The sequence below is a fragment of the Quercus robur genome, chromosome 11, assembly GCF_932294415.1.
Source record: "Quercus robur chromosome 11, dhQueRobu3.1, whole genome shotgun sequence".
In the NCBI taxonomy this organism is placed as follows: domain Eukaryota; kingdom Viridiplantae; phylum Streptophyta; class Magnoliopsida; order Fagales; family Fagaceae; genus Quercus; species Quercus robur.
Window position 1 is genome coordinate 55224613 of NC_065544.1, and position 23329 is coordinate 55247941.

A 23329-nucleotide genomic window follows, 5' to 3' on the forward strand; every position below is an offset into this window, starting at 1 on the left:
GTTTCCTACTCCCCGTTGGCCTTATTCACGATATTGAGATGATAATCCGGAAGTTTTGGTGAGGGTAAAGGGGTGAGCAAGAAAAATTCATTGTAAGAAGTAGGAAATTTTGTGCAAACCAAAAAATATGAGAGAAATGGGCTTTAAGGACTTGGTGAAGCTTAATGAAGCTATGCTAGCAAAGCAAGTGTGGAGGTTATTAGCTAATCACTCATCCTTGTTTTATAGGGTGTTTAAGGCGAAGTATTTCCCAAATGGTTCAGTTTTTGAAGCAAAAGTGGCATCGGGCTCCTATGCTTGGAAAAGCATCTTGAAAGCTACGGGTTTGATCCAAAGGGGAAGGTTATGGCATGTGGGTGATGGTAAAAATATTAATATCTATGTAGATAGGTGGCTGCCTGGCGAGGGGTCTGCAAAAATTATTTCTCCTCAGGTGGATACAGCAAAAGAATGGACAATAGCTCAGCTGATTGGCTCAAATGGAGGAGGCTGGAATGACCACCTAATTGATTCCCTTTTCCTTCAGTTCGAGGCGCAACGGATTAAAGGCATTCCCTTATGTTTGTCACGGCAAGAGGACTGTATTACTTGGCCAAGATGCAAATCGGGTACCTACTCAGTAAAGTCGGGTTATCAAGTGTTATATGAGTTGGAAAGTGTTGAAGAGACCTCGGCTTCATTTGATGAAAAATCCAAGAGTTTTTGGAGGAATATATGGCAGTTGAGAGTCCTAAACAAGGTTAAGATTTTTCTTTGGTGTGCGTGTACAGATGCTTTGCCTACAAAAGTAAATCTGCAGAAAAGGAGAGTGGTAGACAATTCAGTTTGCAGCCTATGTCAGAAAGCTTCAGAGGATACTTTTCATGCCGTATGGGGCTGTGATACAGTCCAATCTATTTGGCAGCCAAGTTTCGCTTGGCTTCAAAGTCAGAACAATTAGCTGAAGACAATATCGAACCTAGTGGTCATCGTGCTGTCTGCTTCAGCTCGGCTTGACATGTTTGCAGTGGTGGCTTGGTTCGTTAGGTGTCGCAGGAACAAAATAAGGTGCAATGAGCAGACCATGCCAGTTAACAAGGTCTTTGACACTGCTATGGTGATGCTGACTAAGTTTCAACAGAAATTTCCTGGCCATGGTCCAAAACTGAAGCAATCTCCTGCTAGATGGAAGCCTCCAACAACAGGGGAGTTGAAAGCAAACTTTGATGGGGCAGTGTTTGTTAACACGGGTGAAGCTGGTATTGGGGTTGTAATCCGGAATGAATTTGGGGAAGTTATGGCAGCACTATCTGAAAAAATTGCTTTTCCGTCATCGGTGGAAACTCTAGAGTTGTTAGCAGCAAGAAGAGCAGCCGTGTTTGTAGTGGAACTTGGCTTACAGCAAATCAGTTTTAAAGGTGTTGCTGAAGGGGTGATAAAAGCCTTGTCGCAAAGGGATGTAACACATTCATCTGTTGGCCATATAGTAAAAGACTTCAGGTCTATAGCAAGTTCCTTAGGAACTTTTTCACTCTCCCATACTAGGAGGCAAGGCAACAATGTTGCTCATGCTTTAGCACGGAGAGCTCTTTTTTTTTTTCCTTTGTTAGTTTGGGTGGAAAATGTCCCACCAAACATTTTACAATTTGTTCTTGATGATTTTCCTAGTTAATAATAAGCCATCACGGTCTTGATTCTCAACAAAAAAAAAAAAAAAAAAAATTAATCTTAGAGGGTGTAATTCCCATTTTAGCCCCCAAAAAACCCTAATCCTTATCCTATTTTATAAGACCGATCAGTTTGATAGTCTTTTTAAACTCTTACAAAAAAGACGAAGCCTTTATTCCTACAAACGGAGAAAGCACGCAATACATACAAAAGCAACAACAAACCTCAAACAAAAATTAAAGAGAGAGAGAGAGAGCTCTGCAAATCTTTTGGTAGTCTATTTTTCAGTGCCTACAAACAGAAAAACATAATGAAATATCATCTCAATACATACAGAACAAACAATAATATCAAAGAGAGAGAGCCGCAAATCTGAAAATAGGTACGATGCCTTCAACTCTATCTTGTGAATAATTTCTTTTATTTTTGTGTCAATTTTAACTTTTATTTTTATTTTAAAAATATTTCCTACTATTCCATTCTTTTTAAATTCAAGATTTTTATTTTAAAAAATGATAGATAAAAAGAAAAGCGAAAATAAAGAAGAAACCTTTTTAATTCAAGGGTACCAAAAAAAAAAAAAAAATGCTATGAAAAAATATTGTTAAGTACCACTTGGCACCGGCGTCACAGTCCTAGGCCTCCTCCTCTCAAAACCGCCGGACCTCCCACTTCTCCAAAATGCCCTCCACAATCTCCAAAATTCCCACCCTATCCTCCGCCCCAAGCTCCACTACGACCCCACCATTCCTCACCCCCACGAATCCCCAACCCCTCCTCCAAATCCAGCCGTTTGATCTCCAATCAACGTCCCGGATCCTCCAAACCCACCCGAACCAATCGAGCTCCGTCACCCCCTTCCGCCTCATCGTCGAGCACGAGATCAACAACAACACCACGTGGCGCAATCCTGAGCATCCGTTGTATGCCGACAAGGACGTTATTATCAATGTAGTAACTTATTTCTTCATAAAAATGTATATAAAATCAAGAAATAATTAATTGTATAATAATAAACTCCATAGTTTAATATTGTTTTAAAGTTAAGAAATTTAAAGTTTAGACTTTAGAGTCTAATTAAGACCCCAAATAGTTATTGTATGGCTTTAAATTATTATATGGACTAATCATCTTATGAGTTGAACAAAAAAAAACCAATATTAATTGTACAAAAAGCCTAACAAATAAACCCAATATAATTGTTTTATGGGTTTTTCTTTGTTTACAATAAAATATTGTTAGAATTCATTAGCACTTTAATATCCAGATTAGTCTTAAGAATTATGTGTACATAAATTTTTGATTTTGATTTTAATTTCTTTTTTTTATGATATATATGTATATATATATATATATCTAACTCCTATAAGAAATTACAGCTTCGATCAGCTTTCTCGGACCCAGTTTGATTTGTGGATTGTGAGCAAGAAACCTCTTAAGGGAGAATGGAACTACAAAGGAAACAAAACAAACAAGAAGATGAACAAATGTGTGATTTGCCTGAACCCATTATTCACAAAATACTCTTTCTCCTCAACACTAAAGATGCAGCCAGAACTAGTGTTTTGTCCAAGACTTGGCAACGTGCATGGACTTCATTCCCTCGCATTTCTTTTGAGGAATTGGATTTTAATGCTGGAGGCATTGAACAACCCAATTATTATCCAAAAACCAACAAAGCAATCAAGATGAAGAAGGAGAGTTTCTTGGCTTACATAGATAAAACCCTTCAAAGCTTCCTTGAACACAACTCAAACATAGAGGAATTCACTTTCAAGTTGACCTACCATGACAAAGAGTTTGTGTTGCCTCGTGTTGTCAAATGGTTAACCTTTGCAACTGAGAGAAAAGTCAAGGTACTGAGTCTTTGCTTGTCAATAATAGATTTTATTGATGAACATAAATTATTAGGAAAACAAGTATATTACAGTTTACCTCAGGTTGTGCTTGAGGCCAAAACAATATCTGAGCTCCAGTTATCACATTGCAAGTTGGAGCCCTGTAATGAGTTTAAGTTTTGTCATTTGAAAACTTTAAATTTGAATGATGTCCATCTAGATGAACAGGTAATTCTGAATCTGACACTTAGCTGTCCTTTGATCGAGGATTTTCGACTAAATAATTGTCAAGGGTTCGAACATTTAATGGTGTCAAGTCTTCCTCGACTTAATTTGTTTCATATAGTAGCTAATACAAAGGTCTTGAAGATTGAAATTGATGCGCCAAGTTTACAAACTTTTCACTACTGGAGTCGTTATTCATATGGGTTGGACAATGAGCATTGTGATATTTACTTGGAAGCATGCAAAAATTTGAAAAGACTATATTTCCATAATATCATGGCAGTCGATTTGCTTGAAAATATAAGTTCAAAGTTTCCCACTCTTGAGGTCTTGGAAATCTCAGAATGGAAGATGACAGATATCGAAATCTCTTGTCAAACGCTTAGAGTGCTCACCTTAGAGAATTGTAGAGATCTTGAGGTGGTGGAAGTTGATACCCCCAATTTAGTTTCACTTCATTGCAGGATGAATAAATTGCCTTTCTATTCTTTTGATGCTCCAAGTTTGCAAGAAGTCGAGCTTAAATTCTATCTTCGAAGTTGTTCCAAACTTTGGTTTGATGAATTGAAAAAACTTGTTGGAAAGTTTAATAATTCTGAAGGTTTGAATTTGGTCATCCACTCCAAGGTACCTTATTTTCTCTTTTCTTTTGAATTTTTTAAGGTTGTAATAAATATACATATATCCTTAATTTTGTCGCATTCCTTTTTCCCTACCAGTGCAATGGCATTCTACTAGATGGATTGAATGAGCGTGTACTTTCTTGGCTAATTGATCTCACGGAATTGAGGCCAACAATAGCCATATCTTCAATGGGTTTATCCAATTTGGTAGAAAGATTTTTGCTTGATAGTCATGTAGAGACCCTATTGATATTGTCAAGTTCCAGCAAATTACTAGAGGTATGTTAATTAATCCTCTCTCTCACATCATGCTTATGCAAAATTATTGGACAATATTAGTTGAATTCTTATGAACATTATTTTGTGTTTGCTTTTTACCTTCTTATAGGTCCTGAATGAGAAGCTAATTAATAGACTATTCAAATCAAGGTGTCTACACGATTCCTTATCTGGTGTAAAGGTTGTGAACTTAGATAGGGAAGAAGATCCTGAATTTTCCAAGTGGATTGCTTTGTCAAAGTCACATGAAACTATGGACTACAAGATAACTAGTTTTAAACTTGAATGGATGTGATTGATGTGGAAGAAAGACTTAGATAACATCTTGATCACAATAGTTTATGCTAGATCTTTTTGTATTAATTTGTTGTATTTTCTATTTGGTTATTTGCCAATTTCAATTACTTAGGAAACCCATCATTTATGGTCCCACCAAGTATGGTGATCAATCCAAAGTCTTGTTTCTCAACAAAACAAAAACAATTACATCTGTAAAATAAAATCCATGTCCATTGCTTTTTTATGATGATGTTAGCACCATAGGGACGACCCTTTGATTTTTATTTTTCTTTGCTATTTGCTGTTCCAAGTGGGAGATGTGATCAGTGGTGAGTTGTTGGTGAGTCCCACTTATGAGTACTAGTGGTTGTGCTTGTGTTTGAGGATGTTTGGTTCAGCTTGGGGAGGCTGAGTGGTGATAGTGCCTGTTTGAATCAATCCTTTGTTTTTGAGTTCGATAATAAGGCTAATAAGCTAATCCTAGCATGAACCTAAGCTAGCTCAACCAAAAAAAAATAGTGAATCAATCCTTTGTTTTAGAGTTCGATAATAAGGCTAATAAGCTAATCCTAGCATGAACCTAAGCTAGCTCAACCAAAAAAAAATAGTAGGATAAGGTACAACCATTACAAAATGAAGGATTGTATTAATGGGCACCAGAAACTCAACCAAAAAAAAAAAATAGTAGGATAAGGTACAACCATTACAAAATGAAGGGTTGTGTTAACGGATACCTTCTAGTGCCCGTTAACAACTTTTTTGAAATTTTTTGACAATTTTTTTGTATTTTTTTACAGCTTTATCTCATTTTTTCAGTTTTATAAATACTGCTTGGCGTCTTTTTTGACTTTTTTCTAACATTTTTTTTTTTTTTTTTTTTGGTCTTTTTTGCACCTTAACAAGCACCAGTCGGTTTGAAGGGAGTCTTGAACTTTTAGTGGACTGAAGTTTTTGTCCACAACCCTGCTCAAAATCGTCCAATATCTAGTTTAACTATCATTTTTCATCGAGGAAGTGAACAAACGACAATGAAGCCAAGTTAGAGTCTCTAAAGATATCAATACTGCAAGGCTTGGCTGTTACTTGCAACTAAAACCAACATTTTAACAATACCACCAGAGTCAGTTTTAGGTAAATATTATCAGTTTACTAAAAAAGTAGGATATCCCAAGATAGGTGGGAAATGAAAATCCCCATTTTCTCACAAGCATGCTTCACAACCCACTTAGTGACTTTTAGAAATATTATAGTGCTTTATCTCAATGTCAACAAAGTATGTCAACAAAGTATGTTGGTGGAGCTACTATAAGAAGGAATGACCCTGTCTTCGTGGTATAGGTGTTTCAGCATGTACATACTGCTTTAAAGCTATAATGTTTCTCATAAGCTTAGAGGTTGATTTCTTCCTTTACATTTTGTGAATTCTTTTTTGGTGGCTTTCAACCTTTGTAAGCATGAATGCGTGATTTAGATCGACACATCAGAGAAGTATGATTCAAACTGATCACAAGTTAAAATGGAAACAATGCTTGTCAAAGTCAGCTGTAATCCATTCTCCAAACTAAATATATTTCACATATAAGTACAAGAAGACCCAGATTTTGAGGACCTACAAAATGGAGTATTTCTATAGAACTATAAGATAATGGAGTTGGAAGCAGGGTTGGCTTGCTTAAGGCCATGCCCTCTCCCTATAATCTAATTCTGGAACCAATGAAGCAAATCTATATGCGCTTGTCTTTGTATCTTTTTTCCCAAAGAAAGGGTATAGTCACAATCTACAGGCTTGTCATTGTGAGACGTAAGTTTGCATACCCTTAGCAGCTATGAGCAAAGAATTGCAGACTTTGAGGAACAAAATTCTTGTCGTGTAAACAAGCCAGTAAGAAATATAATCCAAATAGATGTAGATGTCAGCTTGCCTTCTCAGTTAGAATTGTGACAAGCTCAGACCGGGCCTTTTCCAGAGCACTAGACAAATTCTCAGGCTTCCTCCCACCTGCCTGAGCAAAATTAGGCCTGCCACCCCCTCCACCGCCGCACAACTTAGCTATAGGTCCTATGAACTTCCCTGCCTGTATTCCTAAATCAACCACTCCAGGAGTGAATGCAGCAACCAAACTAACCTTCCCTTCACCTGGACATGAGCCCAATACCACAGCTGCTGGATCTTGTAGTGCATCCACCAGATACTCAGCTGCACTTCTTAGTGAATCAGCATCGGTATCATCCATGCACTCAACTAATACCCTGGTATAAATTTTTTTCAAAGAAAGTAAAAATGAAATTCATGACGCTTTCAATATGTAAATATTAGTGTAATATTTTTGAGATTATATATTAAATTTAACTTCAAAAAGAAGAAGATAAGGACGCATTTGATGTATCTGGCTACTTCATACCTGTAGTTTTTATTAAAAATATATAAATGATGATTATATAATTAATAGTACCTCAAGCATGTAAGGTTTCTTGGGCTATAACATGCACCCTTTAATAAAGTATTTTCTTATGAATTCCTTCACTGCATATCATTATATCTAGGTGAGAACCCCTGTTGAAAATTGATTAGAAAGCTAAGATCTTCTCTTAATGGAGATCCTTCTTTTTTATATATTATTCTTTTTAATTTGAGAAGGGGGGGATTCGAGGAATTCACCAGACATACAACCGTGACCGTCTTAGCATGGAGGCAGATACTTGCCTTATCTTATTTGAAGCTCCCACTGGGAATGCATTGCTTGCAATAATTGATGCTTTGTATTCTGCTGCTTTAGCCCGCAAAGTAGAAACTTCATTTCTTGCCATCCGTAACTCCTCTAAGAGATTTTCTACCCTGGTTGTTACATCTTCAGCTTTGACCTACAAAAAGAAACTTCAAAATATTTTACAAATTCTTGTTCTATTCACAAAGGGATGTTTTAAGCAAGGAAAACATTCAAAAACTGGGGAAAAAAAGAGAAGATAACAGAAAACCAATCCACAGAGTCCCTGGTACAATAAATTACAATGGGAGAAGTGAAGGGAGAGGATAGGGGTAAGTTTTATGTTTAATATCAAGAGTATAGAAGGACACATACTTTGAGAGTAGTACATAGATTTTTCATATGGTAATCTCTAGCATTGACATATTCAATGAAAGCTTCACCAGCCACGGCTTCTATACGTCTGATTCCAGATGCAATACCCTGCTCTGAGATTATTTTGAAGCCACGAATTTCAGAGGTATTGCTGACATGGGTTCCTCCACAAAGTTCCATAGATACACCAGGGACCTCTACAACACGTACCTATAACACATCAAAGGATTAGAAAAAAGTAAACTAATCAACCGTTTTGTATTACATGTCAAATATTTATGGATGTGAAAAATGTCCTGTTGAATGTTGAAATAAAGACATCTTCAGAGTTTTTGGGTATAAAATTTATAGTAAACAGATATTATAGAAGAAGACATTAGAGAGACAATCACTTAAAAAAGAGTGTTGAAGAAATTCACGAGGAAGGGAAAAAAAAAAGTCCTTGCCAAAAAGCAAAGCTTCTGTTTAGAATCCTGACTATTGATATTGTGTCATCAGGCTCATTTATTGATATTAAACTGGTAAGTCTGATCAATTTGACCTTGTCTAATTGAAATATTAAGAAAAACTAAACCAAGCTCAAGGATAAGTCTCAGATTATTTTTTTAAATGTCCTAAGATGTCAGGCTTTCTCAACACATTCCCAATATGATATTTATGAAAGAAGCTCAGTAGAACTAGTACACAGGTAAGCCATTAATGTTGGCAACAGTTTGTAATTAAAACTTTGAAGAAATTAATTCAAACCTGTTCCCCATATTTTTCCCCAAACATTGCAATAGCCCCAGCTTTTTTTGCATCAGCAAGAAGCATGACTTTAGTTTGAAGAATTGTTGCAGCCCCAATCCAACTGTTGATTAATCCTTCAATTTCCACAAGCTCATTGTCAAGAAGTGGTCGGGGGAAGTTGAAATCAAACCTGAGACGATCAAAAGCAACCAAGGAACCCGCTTGTGATGTTTCCTGGCCTACAACTTTCTTAAGTGCAGCTTGTAGCAAATGAGTAGCAGTATGATGAACCTGCAAAATACCAAAGAATTTTAGATATCAAGCTGGAAGAGTTTCAAAAACAGATGTACAATTCCAGTTCTATGTGTAGCAAGTTCCATTTAATAAACTTGTAATATTCAATTCTCTAATTTCTAAATCATTTTGAGCTTGAAATAAGCATGAGATTATAATTATCAGGACTAGCTTTTGGCCCCTCCAAAATATGAAGATTGTGTAATAAACTTCACAATTTTGGGGAAAGAAAAGGTTAGACCCAAGCCTGTACCTTAGCCCGCTGTCTCAGTTTTGAATCTACTGCTGCTTCCACTTCTCTACCAACCTCTAGAACTCCCTCTCTAATGGTACCCTTATGAACATATATGTTACCAAAAGATTTTTGAACATCTTTAATCTCCACAACAGCTTTCTGTTGGTTTTCACCATCGTTAAAATATAGAAAACCATTATCTCCAATTTGACCACCTGATTCAGCATAAAATGGAGTCTTGTTCAGCAGAACTTCTACATCACTTCCTTCAGAAACCTGTATCACTGGGCTCCCATTCACCAGCAGGCTTTCCACTACTGCTTTAGCATAAAGGGAGTTATAGCCAAGAAATTCAGTGTCAGCTACATTTTCAGCAAGATCTGCACCATTTCCAACATCGAGTTTAACAGCACTATGTGCAGCTTGAGATTGACGCCTTTGGTTCTCCATTTCAATATCAAAACCATTCATATCTATACTTGCACCACGTTCTTCAGCCACTTCTTTTGTTATCTCAACTGGAAACCCATATGTGTCATACAAAAGAAAAGCATCTTTGCCAGATAAGCAAGGTGCAGTTCCATTTTCTTTTGCACATGATAATGCATCAACGAGCATTTCATCCAGCAACTTTTCTCCTCTCTCCAACGTCTGTACGAAACGAAGTTCTTCCCTCTTTAACTCCTCAAGAATGCGGGGTGACCTGTCTTTTACATCCACATCAATATGGGTGCTTAATTCTATCACTTTTTCCGCAATGACTGGTAAAAATGCTCCTTCAAGGTTACCCCTGCCATCCCCCTTTATTCCAAGTAACCTGCCAGTACGGACAGCCCTTCTGATAAGCCTCCGAACTACATAGCCTCTACCAATATTCGATGGGAACACCCCATCTGATATGAGATACACAATTGCACGCAAATGATCTCCTATAATCTGACAAGTAAATAAAGGAGTCATGCACATTTGTCACAAAAGAGAAATAAGTTTTATGTAAACAAGAACTAAAAATATTTTGCAGTTGCTGAAAAAATGGCATACTTTAAGGTTCATCTTTATATGATCATCAGCAAGAGCATACGACACATTTGCCAATTCGGAGGTCTTCTCTATAATGGGATAAATCAAGTCAGTCTCATAATTGCTTGAAACCTGCACAAAAAACATGATTGTTAGTTTTAAAGCATATGGCATGATACTTGTCTTGCTATGCATGTGCAATGTTGGTAACAAGCTATGTTGAAAATTGATTCTCCCACTGAGTCAGTAATTGCATTGACATGATGAGAAAGAATGTAGTGCATTATTTCTGCGATGAGGCAAGCCAATGAATACCTTCTGAAGGATACGAGCCACACGCTCTAGGCCAAGCCCAGTGTCTATATTCCTCTGTTTTAAGGGTTCAAGTGAACCATCCTCCTTTTTGTTGTATTGCATGAAAACCAGATTGTAGAATTCTATGAACCTAGTATCATCTCCAAGATCCTGCAAATTTAAAACATCCAATAATTTAAATTATAAAAGAGAGAGAGAGAGAGAGAGAGAGAGAGAGGTAAAGACACCAACATTAACTAAATCATCACTTTTCACCACTCAGGGAAAACAAAAGACAAAAAGAAGAAGAGTAGGAGCTATGTATTGAACTAGAATCACTTGGACTTATCCAAAACGCACAGTGTCTAGAATTCCTCTTTCAGGATGGAAATCATAATAAATCTCTGAGCATGGACCACAGGGACCAGTAACTCCACTGGTCCAGAAGTTGTCATCTTCACCCATCCTCTTTATACGCTCTGTAGGAACGCCCACCTGATGCAAGATCCATGTTTGTAGAGTTCAGATAATCGTAATAGCACTTGGTTATATTCATTTATTTTTTCAAGTTTTACCGTGAAATAATTTATGGAAAACTGCCTTATATAGAAGACAAGTTCATATAAAAAGAATCATCCAAGGTCTCATACGCAAGTTCAGGACTAAAGTTCATGTGAATATGTTGGCATTTATAAGACCGATCACATCCAAGCACAACAAAAACAATGACAACGAGAGTTTATTGTGTCACCTTGTAAAAAGATACAGATTTAGACACATAAAGATGTACATGGAAGAGTATATGTATACCAAAGAAAAATGTAAGTGCATAAGTAGTGAAAACTGAATAGAAGGTAATCAAACATGCAAATTAACATATAACTAATTATGAGCTTTTGTTGAGCAGACCTCATCATGCCAGATTTTAAAAGCTTCATCATCGTTTTCATAAACACTAATCCATAGTCTGTTGGCTGGCAATCCAAATCTGTAAGCAAAATTAGCATGTAATTAGTAAGTTTCTGGCCTAGCAAAACAAAATACAAGGAAAAAATATACTAAATTTTCTTCTTTTTTTTATCAAAAAAATAATAAATAAATGACCATAGACACACGCATGCAAGTAGCCTGGATAATGTTTTTGTTGCCTTCAGCCTAACAACTAGAACGTTTGCTTCAAACAAGGAGCACAATGTATAAATATAAATTAATGGCCCAATTACAGCACAAAACTCCATGCTTACTCTATGGTTGAAAGCTCCCACGCCCATTTAATTGCTTCCTTCTTGAAGTAGTCTCCAAAACTGAAGTTTCCAAGCATCTCAAAGAATGTATGATGTCGAGCTGTTCGTCCTACATTCTCCACATCATTGGTACGTATGCACCTTTGTGCAGTTGTAGCGCGAGGTACCTGTCTGGGAACCTGAACAGGATATTCAAAAGTTGTGAAAAAAAATTAATTAATTAAAAAGCACCATTCAAGAGTCTTTCATGCCATCTAAAGCATATTCTTAGAGTTAATTCACCTTCTGAGATTATGCCTTTATTCATAATTTCACTGGGAATATTTAACAAACTTGCCATAGTTTTAACAATAACTTTTTGCTATACCTTTCCAAGGAATATAGGCTTAAATTGAAGCATTCCTGCAATTGTTAGTAGAACTGTTGGATCATCTGGCACTAGAGAAGCACTTGGAAGAACCTTGTGACCACGGGAAGCATAAAAACTAAGAAATCGACGGCGAATAGAATCCCCACTTACAGGGAGATCCTTGGATTTATCCCCAATCAGTTCCTCATTCATGGGCTGTATTGATGCTGAAAAGTCATACGGTAAATTCCATAATCTTGAAGTCAGAAACTAACGGAGAATTTATAAGCTCTTACTAAAAGGTTATACACTTAAATACAGAAACCTGATGTACTGCTCATGCTAAATTGCATGCGACGTGCTTCTTTTAGATCACAATGACCACAGGGCAAAATACTAGGAGAAAAAAGGGTAATGGTTCTTGTAAAAAGACCTGCATAATCCCAAAGATCATTATTGCCTGAAGAGCATAGCACAATGGTTCAAAGTTCACATCAATATTTTTATAATGTAGCATTGCAAATTATTTAGAGTGAAAGAATTATAGTGTAAAAGTACATCTGTAACAATCAAGCAAGGAAAATGAAGATACAATATAAATAGAGAGAAATTCTACCAAGTTTATAAAGTATGGCCACATGAATTGCATCCTAAGTGTCATGGCCATGCTAACACTTAATACATTGACAGAAGTCACTCAAGAAACATAACAAGGCATTTCATATGAAAATGCTTCAGAATTATCTGTAAGCCCAAAGCAAGGACCTAATACAGGCTTGTGAAAGTTAAACTGAAGTAACAGAAAGTTGTTAAAAGAAAAGAAACAAAGCAAAGCCTTCAGCTCGAAAATCTCCATAATCCAATGGGAGCTATTGAAGATAAAAAACTTAATGATACAACAGGAAAATGAAAGAAAAATGTTAAGACTTTAAATCCTATTTATATTCCTAGTAAGTTGTATCAAACAATTGTAATCCTTAAAAATTTCACCCTTTTCATTATTAGGCTGCAGACTGCTAAACCCACCCCACTTCACCAAAAAAAAAAAAAAAAATCTCACAAAATTTCTCTTCAGCTTCTTTTCAGATTTTCATTCATCCTTCAAAGTCCAAACTAAGAATCTGGGTTTTTTTTTTTTTTATGAATATATAAATTAGCTACTTCTGCATAAATTTATAGTGGGAACAATATATAGTTTACGTAAGAGAAATCCAATCTTAACAAACATTGGCATAGCATAAAATTTTTAGAGCAACGATTTCAAGATATGGACAAAAGACAAATTTTTTTGGGAAAAAAAATGGTATTATTAAAGAACTAAAAAGAGCACAAAACTCTTTGAGTGAACAAGTAATTCACAGTTTTTGGTCAAGTGGGTCTGCCACAAATGAATCAAATTGAAGCTGAAAGCTCAGTTATTACACTGAAAAGCTATAATTGGAATTGTCTATAATCGTAGTAAGAGAATAATAAAAGCAGAGTTGGAGAAGAAAGTACCAGTCGAAAGCGCAAGTTTTCTGTTGGGAAATGGGATGAGAGTCTTGCCTCCATGGCTGCTGTGCAGGGAGTGTGGGAGCTTCAGGCTTTTCATGGCACTCTGTGTGTGGTTTTTGGCTTTGATTTTCAAATGGGCGTTTATATACGTTGGTGTGGCACCAGCGGATAAGTCCATTTTGAGAGGTTCACATTTTTAGAGCTAATTCAAACTCACCCACATAGACAGAGAATTAGAGCTAACACAAACTTACCCACAAAGACAGAGAGAAAGAAAGCTGGTTAGGAAATGTTTGGTAACTGTTTTTCCTTTAATTTCATGTTTTTAAAAATAAGTTTTTATTTTTTAAATTAAAAAATTTGTTTGACAACTCAAAATACATAGAAAATAAAAATTATTCTCATAAGGAAACTGAAAACATGAGAAAAACGGTTTTCAATTTCTAATTTTCAAAAGTCAATAAAAACATGTATTTAATTTAATGAATTTGCCTCATTTAAAGTTAGCATTAGAGTTCAAATCCTAGTAACAATATATTTTTGTATTTTCTATTTTTTTTTTCAAAAAACTATCTTTTTTAATTTCAACTAACCAAACATGTTTTTTGTTTCAAAAATGCAAGAAAAATTTTTTTTTCTTTATATTCCCACAAACAAGTTTTTGAAAATTAAAAGCAAAAACTATTACCAACCATAACCTTAAATTGCTAAAATTTAATACAATTGCACCAAGGTGGACCGAAATAGACTGAATGAACAAAACCAGACCAAAGTGGACTAAAAGGGACCTAAATAGACGGAATAGACCGAATTGGACCAAAATAGATATGAGAACATGTCATACAATATTTGACCATTAGAGAGAGCATATAACCAACAAATGCATCCAAATATAATTTAACATTTAATTCCTAAGTGAAACCTAGTCCTCAACACCCACAAGATTAAAATGAATCTCCAAATTGTTATTCAATTGATGATGCTTTGCCCTTTAAATTGAAGTGTTTATATTTACTTATTATAGGTACCTAAGGCATGCTTAGGCATGCTTGGCAACGTCCTAGGCATGCTTGCAACGTCCTAGGCCGTCCTCGGCCGACCTAGGCATGCTTGCAACCTTTGCGTCCCACATCGAAGGAAACCCCCCCCCCCCCACTTTCTACCTTATAAGCTATGAAGCAAAGGGAGTAGTGTACCACCAAGTCTCTTGTGATCACAGAGATACTTGGTGGTACACTGCTCCCTTTGCTTCACAGCTTATAAGGCAGAAAGTGGGGGGGTTTTCCTTCGATGTGGGACGCAAAGGTTGCAAGCATGCCTAGGTCGGTCAAGGACGTTGTCAAGCATGCCGAGGACGTTGCAAAGCATGCCGAGGACGTTGCAAGGCATGCCGAGGACGGCCTAGGACGTTACAAGCATGCCTAGAACGTTTCGAAGCATGCCTTAGATACCCACAATAAAAGGGTTTATTGTGGGTACCTAAGGCATGCTTGGCAACGTCCTAGGCATGCTGGCAACGTCCTAGGCATGCTTGCAACGTCCTAGGCCGTCCTCGGCATGCCTTGCAACGTCCTCGGCATGCTTGACAACATCCTTGGCCGACCTAGGCATGCTTGCAACCTTTGCGTCCCACATCAAAGGAAAACCCCCCCACTTTCTGCCTTATAAGCTGTGAAGTAAAGGGAGTAGTGTACCACCAAGTATCTCTGTGATCACAAGAGACTTGGTGGTACACTACTCCCTTTGCTTCACAGCTTATAAGGCAGAAAGTGGGGGGGTTTTCCTTTGATGTGGGACGCAAAGGTTGCAAGCATGCCTAGGTCGGCCAAGGACATTGTCAAGCATGCCGAGGATGTTGCAAGGCATGCCGAGGATGGCCTAGGACGTTGCAAGCATGCCTAGGACGTTGCCAAGCATGCCTTAGGTACCCACACTTATATATTTTAGGAAAAAAACAATAAATCCAAAAAAATAACTAAAAATACATTTTTTTATTTTAAAAGAAACTCAACACTATATTGTTTTTCATGAAAATACATAAAAATGAAAAATTATATGACTTTTTTCCTAGTTAAAATCTAACAAATTATACTGCTTTCATGTGTGTATATTATGCAGTGACAATGAGGTATATGAGAGAAAATATTGTGATATCCAAACATTTAAGACATATGGTAGAGAATCATAATGCCTACAACATCTACTACTACAATTAGTTATCAAATACATTTAATTATTTTTTTGTCTTGTTTATTCACATATCTCATATAATGCCTTTAAGGATAATTCTTTTCCAGTTTCCATACCTCCAATCTTTCTTCTACAGCACAGATCTTCAATTTTTAATAACACGTATGAGTTTAAATATTTCAACAATCCTATAAAACATCGGATGTACAAGAATATTATATTCTTGAGAATTGAGATTGTTTGTAGCATACGGTAGAGAATCATTAAAATATTCTACCCAACCCACAACATCTACTACTACAATTTGTTATTTTCAAATACATTTAATTTCTACTTTTTCTTATTCATTCATCTCCTACAAAATCCTTTTTTTTTTTTTTTGATGAAATACAAAATCCCTTTTAAGTATAATAATATTTTTCACTAACATTTAAACACACACATTAACCAAAATGAGTCTTTTCAGTTATCAGAATTTTAGCTCGGTTTTTAAAATTATTCCATGAAACCGTACGTGTATGGCAATGTATATTGGTATCTGGTTATTTAAAAGAATAGCAAGGTCCACGCATATGTCCTTATTAATTATTATATGACCTTATTATAGCTTGGGTGACTAGAAAAAGTGGAGTTTTTCATCAGATATATACCTGTTTCACTAAAACGGTTAAATCTCCTAATTTAACAAATCAGACAAATGAATTTATTAAATTGGCATTAGAATCAAACAATATATATATATATATATATATATATATTACTTTTGTGAGGCGGTCACTCTCTTAATTAACCCTAAAGACCAACCTGCTGCCCCCCTTCAAATTTCACAAACACTCTTTCTGACCCGATTTCACAAAAACAAACACTCTCTGAAGTCTCAACCAACCAAACGGCAAAACCTTTACTCTCTTGAGCATTGGCGGTCTACCTCCCCCATAGCGGAAGCGGATGATTGGGCTAAAGCCTACTTTATAGCCAATTTTGTTTAAGCCCACTTTAGAGCCATAAATAAAGACCTAACCTGCTTCACCTTCAGATACAAGCTCTCTTTCCCTAACCTTTTTGGCGTTTTTTTACGGTTTCCTTCACACACGCTCATACTCCCTCTAGCCCTTACCTTCTCTTTCTTAGCCAACCAAAACCTCTCTCTGTCTCTCTCTCATCCCAAAGCTCTCTCATATGGAGGAGGAGAATGGTTGGGCTATGTCCGACCTAAGGGAAACTGAGATATGTGTCCTTGGAAAATACAACACTGATAGATATGTAAAGTGTTATGTGATTAAGGTCCCAGACCCTGATGCCTGTCCTCATCCTTCTTATTTTTCTTGTCCGTTATTCAAACTGAAGGAGAAGAAAAAGTAGCCAAGCTTCAGCCCCAAGGAGCTCAATCCTTTGAAATTAAATAAGGAGAAAAAACCATGGCCATCCCAATACTTCGCAGTGTTGGGGAACCATCTCTACGCTGTAGGTGGTGTAATTAAAACCCGCAAAACAGATGTTTGGATCCTGGACTTCACCTCTCCTCACAAAGGGTGGAAGGCTGGACCACCAATGAATTTCCGTCGACGCGACCCTCAAATGGCTGTCGTCGATGGGAAACTCTTTGTATTTGGTGGTTTGCACTTTAAACCGAAAAGTAACTCCAGCTGGATGGAGGTATTTGACCTACTTTCCCAAACTTGGGAAAGCCTCCCAAATCCACCTTCCTATATTGATGATGAGGATGATATCGTACATGCCTTCAAAACATGCATTATGTTGTGATAGAAGAGCAACAGTCATGGGCAATACACCCTACTGGCTACCTTTCTAAGCCGTGAGAGTGAGCACTACACCCTCATATTGCAACGAAAAAAAACTCATTGCAATAACATTAGAGTCATTGCAATAGTTGATACAAGATGTTGCAATGCAATAACATTTGAGATAATAGGTTTATGCAACAAAAATTTTTATTACAATAAACTCAAAATATTTTAATAATAACTTTGATGCAATGATATAAATATATATATATATATATTGTTGCAATAAAAAATTTACTATTTCGAATATCTTGTAAGTATAGGCTATTACTTCACGAAACTTGTTGTAATAGATTACAAATAATTGAACAAAATAAATTGGATTAAATTACAGCAATGATATCTTCATTTTAATTGATTATTAATTCATTTTGTCACTGTAATTAACTATGAAATAATTGATACCAAGTTATTGTAACGATATATTCATTGCAGTTACCTGTTTGTCATTGTAATAGATTGTAAAAGAATTAAAATCAAATTATTCCAATGGTAACTTCGATGCAATAAGCTATTAATTCGAAATTTTCGTTGCAATAGATTGCAAAAACCATTGGTATTAATTTATTGCAACGATTCTTTCATTTTAAGTTATTACAACAATTTTTCCTAATATATTAAAGCTTCTCTTGCAGTTGAAAATTATAAGTTATTGCAACTTATTATTGTTGATGCAATAATTTAACACTTTTAAGTTACGATTGCAACCATTTTAACTTATAGATGCGATATTTTGTCTAAAACTACTATATACATATTTTGTCTATAACTGGACCACCAATAAATTTCTGTCGATGCGACCCTCAAATGGCTGTCATCGATGGAAACTCTTTGTATTTGGTGGTTTGCGCTTTAAACCAAAAGGTAACTCCGGCTGAATGGAGGCATTTGACCCACTTTCCCAAACTTGGGAAAGCCTCCCAAATCCACCTTCTTATTTTGATAATGACGAGGAAGATATCTTACATGCTGTCCTGGAGGCCAAACATGAAATAGTTGTAGCTAGACCTCGAGACTCTGGGTCTGGGAATGCCAATTTTTATAGCTACAATGTTGTGGGTGGTTTTTGGAAAAACTTAGAGCCCAAGCCTTCAAAACGTGCGTTATGTTGTGATGGAAGAGCGGCAGTCGTGGGCAATACACTGTACTGGACTACCTTTCTAAGCCGTGAGAGTGAGCACTGCACCCTATATTACAATGAAAAAAACCATTGCAATAACATTAGAGTTATTGCAATAGTTGATACAAGATGTTGCAATAAAATTTGAGATAATAGGTTTATGCAACAAAAATTTTTGTTACAATAAACTCAAAATATTTTAATAATAATAACTTTGATACAATGATATAAATAAATAAATATATATAAATATATATATTTATATTGTTGCAATAAAAAATTTACTATTTCAAATATCTTGTAAGTATAGGCTATTACTTCACGAAACTTGTTGTAATAGATTACAAATAATTGAACAAAATAAATTGGATTAAACTATAGCAATGATATCTTCATTTTAATTGATTATTAATTCATTTTGTCACTGTGATTAACTATGAAATAATTGATGCCAAGTTATTGCAACGATATATTCATTGCAGTTACCTGTTTGTCATTGTAATTGATTGTAAAAGAATTAAAATCAAATTATTGCAATGGTAACTTCGATGCAATAAGCTATTAATTCGAAATTTTCGTTGCAATAGATTGCAAAAACAATTGGTATCAATTTATTGCAACAATTCTTTCATTTTAAGTTATTACAACAATTTTTCCTAATATATTAAAGCTTCTATTGCAGCTGAAAATTATAAGTTATTGCAACTTATTATTGTTGTTGCAATAATTTAACACTTTTAAGTTACTATTGCAACCATTTTAACTTATAGATGCGATATTTTGTCTAAAACTACTATATACATATTTTGTCTATAACTGGACCACCAATGAATTTCCGTTGATGCGACCCTCAAATGGTTGTCGTTGATGGGAAACTCTTTGTATTTGGTGGTTTGCGCTTTAAACCAAAAGGTAACTCCGGCTGAATGGAGGCATTTGACCCACTTTCCCAAACTTGGGAAAGCCTCCCAAATCCACCTTCCTATTTTGATAATGACAAGGAAGATATCTTACATGCTGTCCTGGAGGCCAAACATGAAATAGCTGTAGCTAGACCTCGAGACTCTGGGTCTGGAAATGCCAATTTTTATAGCTACAATGTTGTGGGTGGTTTTTGGAAAAACTTAGAGCCCAAGACTTCAAAATGTGCATTATGTTGTGATGGAAGAGCAGCAGTCGTGGGCAATATACTGTACTGGGCTACCTTTCTAAGCCGTGAGAGTGAGCACTGCACCCTATATTACAATGAAAAAAAAACCATTGTAATAACATTAGAGTCATTGCAATAGTTGATACAAAATATTGCAATAAAATTTGAGAGAATAGGTTTATGCAACAAAAATTTTTGTTACAATAAACTCAAAATATTTTAATAATAATAACTTTGATACAATGATATAAATAAATAAATAAATATATATATATATATATAAATATATATATTTATATTGTTGCAATAAATTTTTTACTATTTCGAATATCTTGTAAGTATAGGCTATTACTTCACAAAACTTGTTGTAATAGATTACAAATAATTGAACAAAATAAATTGGATTAAATTACAGCAATGATATCTTCATTTTAATTGATTATTAATTCATTTTGTCACTGCAATGAACTATGAAATAATTGATACCAAGTTATTGCAACGATATATTCATTGCAGTTACCTGTTTGTTATTGTAATAGATTGTAAAAGAATTAAAATCAAATTATTGCATGTAATGGTAATTTCGATGCAATAAGCTATTAATTCGAAATTTTCGTTGCAATAAATTGCAAAAACAATTGGTATCAATTTATTGCAACAATTCTTTCATTTTAAGTTATTGCAACAATTTTTCCTAATATATTACAACTTTTATTGCAGCTGAAAATTATAAATTATTGCAACTTATTATTGTTGATGCAATAATTTAACACTTTTAAGTTACTATTGCAATCATTTTAATTTATAGATGCGATATTTTGTCTAAAACTACTATATACATATTTTGTCTATAACTGGACCACCAATGAATTTTCGTCGATGCGACCCTCAAATGGTTGTCATCGATGGGAAACTCTTTGTATTTGGTGGTTTGCGCTTTAAACCGAAAGATAACTCCGGCTGGATGGAGGCATTTGACCCACTTTCCCAAACTTGGGAAAGCCTCCCAAATCCACCTTCCTATTTTGATAATGACGAGGAAGATATCTTACATGCTGTCCTAGAGGCCAAACATGAAATAGTTGTAGCTAGACCTCGAGACTCTGGGTCTGGGAATGCCAATTTTTATAGCTACAATGTTGTGGGTGGTTTTTGGAAAAACTTAGAGCCCAAGCCTTCAAAACGTGCGTTATGTTGTGATGGAAGAGCAGCAGTCGTGGGCAATACACTGTATTGGGCTATCTTTCTAAGCCGTGAGAGTGAGCACTACACCCTATACCATCACGATTTAGAGAAGAATGTGTGGCTTCAAGATTGTCTGTGCACCAGCAAAATTTTGGGGGAGTATGAATTTCTTGATGCTACATTTTGTCCTGGTTTCCTCCATTTGTGTGGAAAAAAATTCTGCCTTATCTTGCGATCTGGCTACCCAACACCAGAGGACCCTTTTATGAGTGTAGAATTTCTTTATTGTATCATACTTGATCTTTCTCCGGATGAAGAATCCTCGCAGTGGAATGTCTCTATTTTGTCTGTTCAAAAATACTTATTGGATAAGTATCTAAATTTGTTGGATTGCCTAATTTTGTGAGTTTACTGCTTTCTCTCAATACTATTTTTCTTTTTATATATTATTCTAATTAGTGGTACCAAATGTATTCTAAAAATTCAGCTATACATAGATATATACAATATCCTAAAAGTTTACAAGATACTAAGAGGCTTGCTTCTGATGCTAATGAAGAAGTTAACCCATGGCTCTCTATATGTGATTTACATCTTGCAGGGATAGTGGAGTTCATACAACGAAGAAGAAACGAAAGAGGAGATCAAACGATGCTCTAAGAAAAGAAAAAAAAGAGAGATCAAACAAGGGCATGCCTTGAGGATGTAGTACTAAACAGGTATTCTACTTTCTAATAGAAAGTAAGTTGCATATATAAACAGTTTGCATACATTAATGATGTGGTCATACTAGTTTTACATTTTTAACATAGAAGACTTACTGGACTTTAAATGTATTGTAGATATGTTTGTTAATTCCTTCTTGCTTTCTTTCTTTCTTTATATTTTTTTTGGGTGGCATTGTAAAGTGGATGAGTGGATTACTAGGATTAACTGACATGAATAAATTGAGCATTAGGTTTATGGATGTTATTTCTATATAATTCCACATAGATATGAGGGTGCCAAACTCCATCTGGACTCCTGAGTCACATGATATTATAAATTGCTGAAGACAATAATAATAATAAACAAAATAGAAAAGAGCATAGATCAATAAAGGATCAGCCTCGTCACAATAATCTTGAAAGTTTGTGACGTGGCATTTTTGTTTCCATGAATTCCATGTCCATTTTTTTTATACCAATATGGAAAATAAGGCCAAAATTGCCAAATGGCCATAAAATCCTAACTATCTAGTTAGTAGTTTCAGTTAGCAAACTATATTATTTACTAGCATCTCGAGTTTAAGAAACTCGATTTTGGCCTATAAATCGAGTCTCAAAGACTCGATTTTTATGGTCTGATGTGGCATTTTTGTCCACTTGGAAATCGACTCTCTAAGTCTCGATTTACAAACCAAAAAAATTTTAAAAAATTTGAACTCTCAACTCACTCTCATACAAGCCAAAATACACAAAAAAAAAAAAAAAAAAAAATTTAAGAAATCAGAAACACAACAATCAGAAGGAGAAAGAATCAGATGGCAACCTGCCCAGAACAAATCAAAGAAGAACACAGAGAAAAAAAAAAAAAACCAGAAACAGAGAGAAGAACCTGGATCGGTGCACGACCTGGCCTGGGTCGCGCACGCCATGCTTGACCTGGCCTGGGTTGCGCACGTCGTGCGCGGCCTGGCCTAGGTCGCGCGCGCTGTGGCTGCACACGGCGATCGGCCCAGCTTGGGTCGCGCACGACGCTTCTTCTTTCTCCGCTTCTGGTTTTTTTTTTTTTTTTTTTTCTCTGGGTTCTTCTTGGCCTAGGACGCTTTCTCTGTTTCTGGTTTTTTTTCTTCTGGGTTCTTCTTGGCCTGGGACGCGCACGGCACTTCTTCCTTCTCTATTTCTTTTTTTTTTTTCTTTTTCTTTTTTTTTCTCTGGGTTCTTCTTGGTTCTTCTTTGAGTTTTATAAGCTTTATAAATCGAGTCTTAGAGACTCGATTTCCATGTAGATGCCATGTGGAAAATGTGCCACATCAGACGTGAACAACTCATAAAAATTGAGTCCCAAAAACTCGATTTATAGCCCCTAAATCGAGTCTCTTAGACTCGAAATGCTAGTAAAAAATATACTTTACAAACTAGAACTACTAACTATATACTTAGATTTTATGGCCATTTGGCCATTTTGGCCGAAAAATAACTAGCATAGGTCATCATGTCGGACTTTGAATCTAGTAACCCGAATTCAAATCTCGGTGGGACCTTACT

The 23329-nt window shown here is 35.7% G+C and overlaps 3 protein-coding genes across 4 annotated transcripts; 2 read left to right on the forward strand and 1 right to left on the reverse strand.

Annotated features, from left to right (window-relative positions):
* The first annotated feature begins 1063 nt into the window (after positions 1 to 1063).
* LOC126705266 (uncharacterized) lies at positions 1064 to 1651 on the forward strand. The gene has a single exon (XM_050404158.1). It carries the CDS (start codon positions 1064 to 1066, stop codon positions 1649 to 1651), a length of 588 nt encoding a protein of 195 aa, XP_050260115.1.
* Positions 1652 to 1805: 154 nt separating this feature from the next.
* Positions 1806 to 5135, forward strand: LOC126707501 (F-box/LRR-repeat protein At3g59200-like). Its single transcript, XM_050407187.1, has 4 exons — positions 1806 to 2029; positions 3027 to 4337; positions 4430 to 4612; positions 4722 to 5135. Exons 2-4 carry the CDS (start codon positions 3093 to 3095, stop codon positions 4905 to 4907), a joined length of 1614 nt encoding a protein of 537 aa, XP_050263144.1. The 5' UTR covers positions 1806 to 2029; positions 3027 to 3092; the 3' UTR covers positions 4908 to 5135.
* Positions 5136 to 6371: 1236 nt separating this feature from the next.
* On the reverse strand, positions 6372 to 13840 carry LOC126707500 (alanine--tRNA ligase, chloroplastic/mitochondrial). 2 transcript variants are annotated; one of them, XM_050407184.1, is made up of 13 exons: positions 13634 to 13833; positions 12462 to 12569; positions 12155 to 12363; positions 11788 to 11966; positions 11453 to 11531; positions 10904 to 11038; positions 10565 to 10714; positions 10271 to 10381; positions 9248 to 10165; positions 8719 to 8991; positions 7972 to 8181; positions 7596 to 7753; positions 6372 to 7141 (listed from the first exon to the last, which is right to left on the reverse strand). In XM_050407184.1, exons 1-13 carry the CDS (start codon positions 13806 to 13808, stop codon positions 6805 to 6807), a joined length of 3042 nt encoding a protein of 1013 aa, XP_050263141.1. In that variant the 5' UTR covers positions 13809 to 13833; the 3' UTR covers positions 6372 to 6804. The 2 variants fall into 2 exon arrangements, with proteins under 2 accessions (XP_050263141.1, XP_050263143.1); XM_050407186.1 differs by lacking the exon at positions 6372 to 7141 and having other exon boundaries at positions 7663 to 7753; positions 8079 to 8181; positions 13634 to 13840.
* Between the last annotated feature and the right edge of the window lie 9489 nt (positions 13841 to 23329).

Excerpts from the sequence above, each read along its gene's own strand:
- LOC126705266 (XM_050404158.1), top strand. The coding sequence starts at position 1,064 with ATGCCAGTTAACAAGGTCTTTGACACTGCTATGGTGATGCTGACTAAG.
- LOC126707501 (XM_050407187.1), top strand. The coding sequence starts at position 3,093 with ATGGAACTACAAAGGAAACAAAACAAACAAGAAGATGAACAAATGTGT. Across the intron at positions 4,338-4,429 it reads ATTTGGTCATCCACTCCAAG|TGCAATGGCATTCTACTAGA; the intron begins GTACCTTATTTT and ends TTTCCCTACCAG. Across the intron at positions 4,613-4,721 it reads GTTCCAGCAAATTACTAGAG|GTCCTGAATGAGAAGCTAAT; the intron begins GTATGTTAATTA and ends ACCTTCTTATAG.
- LOC126707500 (XM_050407184.1), bottom strand. The coding sequence starts at position 13,808 with ATGGACTTATCCGCTGGTGCCACACCAACGTATATAAACGCCCATTTG. Across the intron at positions 11,967-12,154 it reads AGCCTATATTCCTTGGAAAG|GTTCCCAGACAGGTACCTCG; the intron begins GTATAGCAAAAA and ends TATCCTGTTCAG. Across the intron at positions 10,715-10,903 it reads AAAGAGGAATTCTAGACACT|GATCTTGGAGATGATACTAG; the intron begins GTGCGTTTTGGA and ends TTAAATTTGCAG.